General features: G+C 54.3%; 1 protein-coding gene across 1 annotated transcript; it reads left to right on the forward strand.

Annotated features, from left to right (window-relative positions):
* The first annotated feature begins 282 nt into the window (after window positions 1-282).
* Window positions 283-3,672, forward strand: LOC131214345 (protein tweety-like). The gene is made up of 4 exons (XM_058208725.1): window positions 283-1,280; window positions 1,425-1,601; window positions 1,694-1,798; window positions 3,634-3,672. Exons 1-4 carry the CDS (start codon window positions 501-503, stop codon window positions 3,670-3,672), a joined length of 1,101 nt encoding a protein of 366 aa, XP_058064708.1. The 5' UTR covers window positions 283-500.
* Window positions 3,673-5,214: the final 1,542 nt, after the last annotated feature.

Raw genomic sequence — 5,214 nt, forward strand, 5'->3', positions numbered from 1 at the left:
CTATAAACCGCACACAAAACGGAGCGTCATTTTTATAATATAGATTGGGCATGATTTACCCAATTCGGTGTATCCTCGACACGGACGCATCGGCCCGGCCAATCGAGAAACGCTTCGGCGGTCGGTAACCTAACTAATGAAGATCAATTGGTCGGAATCATTTGATGGCATTGATTTCTTTCTCCTGTAATTTCGTCGGGTATGTTGTAAGGAACCAGCTTTAATGCTAGAATTAACCTTTGACCGCTCCGCCCTTTCAATTACCGCCCGATTAAGTAGCTTAAATGAAGCCGTCCGCAAAGATTGATTTGAACTTTCGGCGCCGGTGTCTGATGTGGAGTGCATGTTAAACATGTAAAGAGTGCCACGTAAAGTGCATCGCCAACAGGTTGCGTGCGCGTAGCTGAGCCAGTGATAAAGTGCGGCCCGTTGCCGGAGAGAAGAAGAGTTGCGGGGACGCGTCGCTCTATGCGTAGCGAAGCGAAGAAGGACCAGAAACTATGATCAAACTCAAATCATTGTTCCGCAGAGGCCAAGGACCGTCGGGCCCAAAACACTCCCAGACACAACAACAGTCCGTCGCTGCGGCTGGCAGCAACGGCGGAGGGGCCGGGCCGCCACCGATCGCGACTGCTGGCGGTCATGTAGTAGGTGGCAGCACCGGAGGCGGTGGTGGTCTATCCGCAAACGGCGGTGGCGGCGGCGGTCTGCTCAAGAGTGCCGCATCGGTCTCGAGCCTGGAGTATACGGTCGTCTCGAAACCGTCGCAGCCGCAGTCCCGCGGGCACCAGCATCAGAGGATCAACGGTTCGAAGGAAAGGTTGGACAACGCCACCCACCATCATCATCATCATCACGTTCACCCGCTGCAGCAGCATCAGCACAGCCGATCGACATCGGCACACATGGCGCAAATGGCGCAGCAGCAGCATCATCACCCATCGGCGACGACCGCCGGGGCATCGTCGATGAACCATCTGAACCAATTTGCCGCGGCCGGCGATGGGCCGAACGAGCGGGCCGTCGAAGCCGGAAGTAGTCTGAGCTCGAGCATGGAGCAGCTGACCACCATCAGCTTCATGGGACCGGAGCGGGCGGCCCAGAAGGCGGCACTGCACCAGCACCACCGCAAGCAACCGTCGCCTAATCGGTTGGCTGAGCTGCAAGTGCATCTGGAGAAGCTGCAAACCGAAAACCGCCAGCTGGAGGAGCAGGTTCACGCGATGGCCGGCGGCCAGGAGGAGCTGATGATGTTGCGCGACGAAATCACCCGGCTGAAGGTATGCTGCGGCGGTGAGAGAGGGAACCGAGGGAAAGGGGAACGGGGTTCGGTCCGGGGACACGCGTACGATGGTTGCCTGCGCGCGGAGCACACTCTCTTGTGGAGATGATACACTGACGGGGCGATTCCGTTTCATTCGCAGACGTCACACGAGCAGAGCAATGGCGAGCTGCACCGTTTGCTGAACGAGAACGAATCGCTCCGGGACCGGCTGAAAACGGTGGTGCAGTCACCGTTGTCCGACTCGGAAAAGCAGCAGCTCATCCGCAACACGCAGCGGTTGCACAGTTCCGCGCCGGCCTCGATCGCACTGCCGAACGTGAGTTGCTGCGCCCGGTTGCAATCTTGGCCTCCCAGAGGTCCGGACTGTAAGGAGAATTCCATTTTTGCTTTCTATTCCGTACCGTACAGAACATGGAACCGGAAGGAGGGACTCCGTGCGTTACGCCCGATTGGGACAAGCAGTCGTCGAGCAGTGAAGTAGCCGTGGCGTGTTTGCAGGATAAAATCATTCAGGTAAGCAGCACCCAAGTCCATTCGCCCATTGTTGAAAATGTCATCGATTTCTATGTACGAACATGAGAACTCAGTCAGTGGGCGGAGATGGCACAGCGGGACGTTATGGCTGATGGTTGTACACATTCTTATCAGCAGCGAACATAAACCTACAATGATGAAACCGCATTCTCGTTCGATAAGCGTTCGCATGTGCCGTCGTCCCCGAAATACTCTCCCGCTGACCGCTATCTGTGCGACCGTGTTTACGGTTTTGCCCAATCGTGACGTATTATGTGTGTGTTGTTTAAGCTGCTTATCGCAGCCGGCAGCTGCTGGCTTTTTAAACGATAAATTACGTGAATTATTCATGGCCCCTTAGGTGGTGTGATAAGTCAGTGTTTACACGAAACCCGGTTTCCCGCCGGTTTGATTACGGTCGCGGAATTCGGTGCAAATATGTGATCGTGTGATAAGAGCCTGGTACACGATGGCCGCTGGAATACATTTGGAGATACAACCAATCGAACGCTGTCACAAGTCACATTGCTCCATTGCCACAATTGGTCAATTAGTATCTGCAATCAATCTCATGTGGAACTCGATGACCGCAACGAAAGATGCTCACAAAATTAGTATAATATTTGCTTGTGGATTAAGAAATCCATTATTTTCTCGGTATGTGCCTATGGATAAAGCTGGATTTGAAAAGGAGCCAGACGGTGTGAAATTCACCCATTTCTTAAACGGAGTGTGGCTGAGGATGAGACGGATGGCTGAGGAACGGATGAAAAATGGCTCACATAAGACAATATTGTGCGAAAACGATCGTGATCAAACTGTGGCGAAGCAGCTCAAATGGTCGCCCAATCCAGGACTAAGGTTCCCCGGAGGTTCTACTGTGTATTTGGTGGAACTTGCAAGGAATTATTTATTATAAGATGAAATTATAAGATAAAGTTATAATGCATCCACCATATAGTCTAGATCTGGCACTAAGCGATCACTACCTTCTTCTCGCGTTGCGTAACTTCTTGAGTCAAAAGAAATCAGGATGTAGAGAAGATTGTGAAGATCGATTACTAGAGTTTTTCGACAATAAGATCGAAAACTTCTATGGGAGAGAAGTACCACCAATTGTACAACAAAACGGAGCATCTTTGACCCAAATCGAACCATCGGAAACATCTTAAATAATGCTATCATCGTCGAATGATTCTAATTTATAGAAATATCTCGAAAAAGAAATCGTTGAACACGTATCATCCTGCCCCCCGATTTAAGGATACGGATACAGTGTTTCCGGATGTCGTTTGGGTCCGGGTCCCGTTGAAGGCGGTCTCATTTCCCGTGCCCGATGCCCCGAATTTAAATCCCCGCCATTGATCGGTGGTTCCTTCAAGGCGTTGGCACAGCCTGTGGCACTATTCTGGGCACAGATCGCAAGAAGGGGTTAGGACATGAATTTAGGCCGGTCTCAGATATTCCTAGCCAAGCCTAGCACACATACACAGCGTAGGTAAACAGAATCAAAATCGTGCTACCCTTGCCCACCCTGACCTTCGGTGCGGGGCTCGAATTTCCTTCCCTCCGTCGAGCTCTGGTTCCACGGACGTGTTGGAAGCGCCCCGCACCCTGACACCCGAGCCAGCATAAGCGCGCACCTATGCAACGGTGTGTCGGTCAGATGGCGCTACAGGAGCAGAAAGGCGCCACCCGTGTCTCCTCGTGTGTTGGTGGTCAGTGACTGGGAGAAAGGGAGAGGGAGAGTGATGCGCGCGCGTGCCATGTCGCGAGCCTTAAGCCGTGCGCACCCGGCCTTTTACTGCGGACAATGTTTTATCTTTTTTCTGTAGCATCATTCTCCATCCCCGTCGTGCGGCCCGGCAGTCTAGGACTTTCCGGTCCCTCCTCGTCCTTCCGCGGCCCCTGGCATAATTGGGCATGCACACTTTTCGTGTGCGCAGCACCACATTTCTCTATCCTGCCTGCGGAACAGCTGTTCTCTTCCGTTCCGACGTCCTCCGGCAAACGGTTTTATCCCCGATGTTTTTTTTGCTTTCTCCGTCTACGGACTGGGCTTGTATGCACACACCTTTCGACACGTCTGGCTTGTATGTGTGTGTTTGTGTGTCTGATACAGGGGACCGTCCGTTTCCTTTCGATCGACGTTCTTCCGCGCCACAATCGGAACACATTCGTCGTCATGGAACTGCCGCTTCCTTCCGATTGCTGCGCAGCGGACAGCGGGGTGGAAGAGCCAGCCCGGTGCAGATGGAAAACGGCACACAGTCCCCGAGGGGCAGTCCTCCGCGCGTTATGTACTCGGTTGCGCCGATTGATCCTGTGCGCACCGGGCCGGTGGCGCGTGCTACGGCGCAGGGTCGAGGCTCTGCTCGAGGGTGCGGCAACCACCGAGCGGGACCACATTGGACTCGGCTTTATGTACATAGGGAGTGCGCGTGTATTTTTAACGAACTTTTGGAACCGTTCCTCTCCGTTGAGCATACCGTTTTATGCTCGTCGTCGTCCCCCTTGCGAAGACGTTTTCGAGCCACCGAGAGGGGTGCCGCCAGTTGCGCAGAACGCTTCGAAGTGGCACGTCGTGCAAGGATGTGTTCCTGTGGTGGTTGCTGCCGTCACCGTAACCCGTAGAGGGCCCCTTCTCCTGTGGAGCATTCTGGAGCTTCTCTGGCATCCGTCAACGGTTGGTCACAGTGATTCCGTGAATTACGTGCTTAGTGAGTGCTGTGAACGGTGAAAATATCCCCTCTGCAAAGGAAGGACAAAGTTTGTGAACCTCCCAAGTGAAAAGTGGAAGAACGGCGGCCGTTATGGCCAATCCGAAGCACAATTACATCAATCCGGCGTTCTGCCAGCAGAGTGAGTTCTACGCCTCGCCAACGGCCGACCGCCCAGGGCCCAGCAACAGCAATGTCGGCGGATCGCTTATGTCGATTGCCTCGGCCGCATCGAACATGATGATGGCGTCGACGGCTGCCGCGGGAACTACGCGCCGTAACGAGCAGTTGACACGATCGTACAACCGGATCTCGTCCAAAGTTGTCAACCGCCAGCACAGCCTCGCGTCGTTCGATCGCGTCCGGGCACCGGCGGCTTCCCTGAAACCGCTGGTAAACGCACGGCTCCTCGATCGATACGGTCCACCACCGTCCGGCGGGAACGGTGGCAACAGCGTCACCGGAAGCCGCTACGCATTGGTTCCGGTGGAGGAGATTCCGTTCAACGTGGTGAAAAAGTATAGCGTCGTGAATGAGACGCAACTGTCGCTGACGACGGTTGGTGGCGGACATGGTGGACCCGCACCGTCGACGTCCCGCAGTGACGAATTTCTCGATCGCGTCGGCTGTGGCGATCCGTCGGACGGCGATCTGACCGGGGACGGTGCGGAGGACGAACATAATCTGTCCGATCAG

The sequence above is a fragment of the Anopheles bellator genome, unplaced genomic scaffold, assembly GCF_943735745.2.
Source record: "Anopheles bellator unplaced genomic scaffold, idAnoBellAS_SP24_06.2 scaffold00642_ctg1, whole genome shotgun sequence".
In the NCBI taxonomy this organism is placed as follows: Eukaryota; Metazoa; Arthropoda; class Insecta; order Diptera; family Culicidae; genus Anopheles; species Anopheles bellator.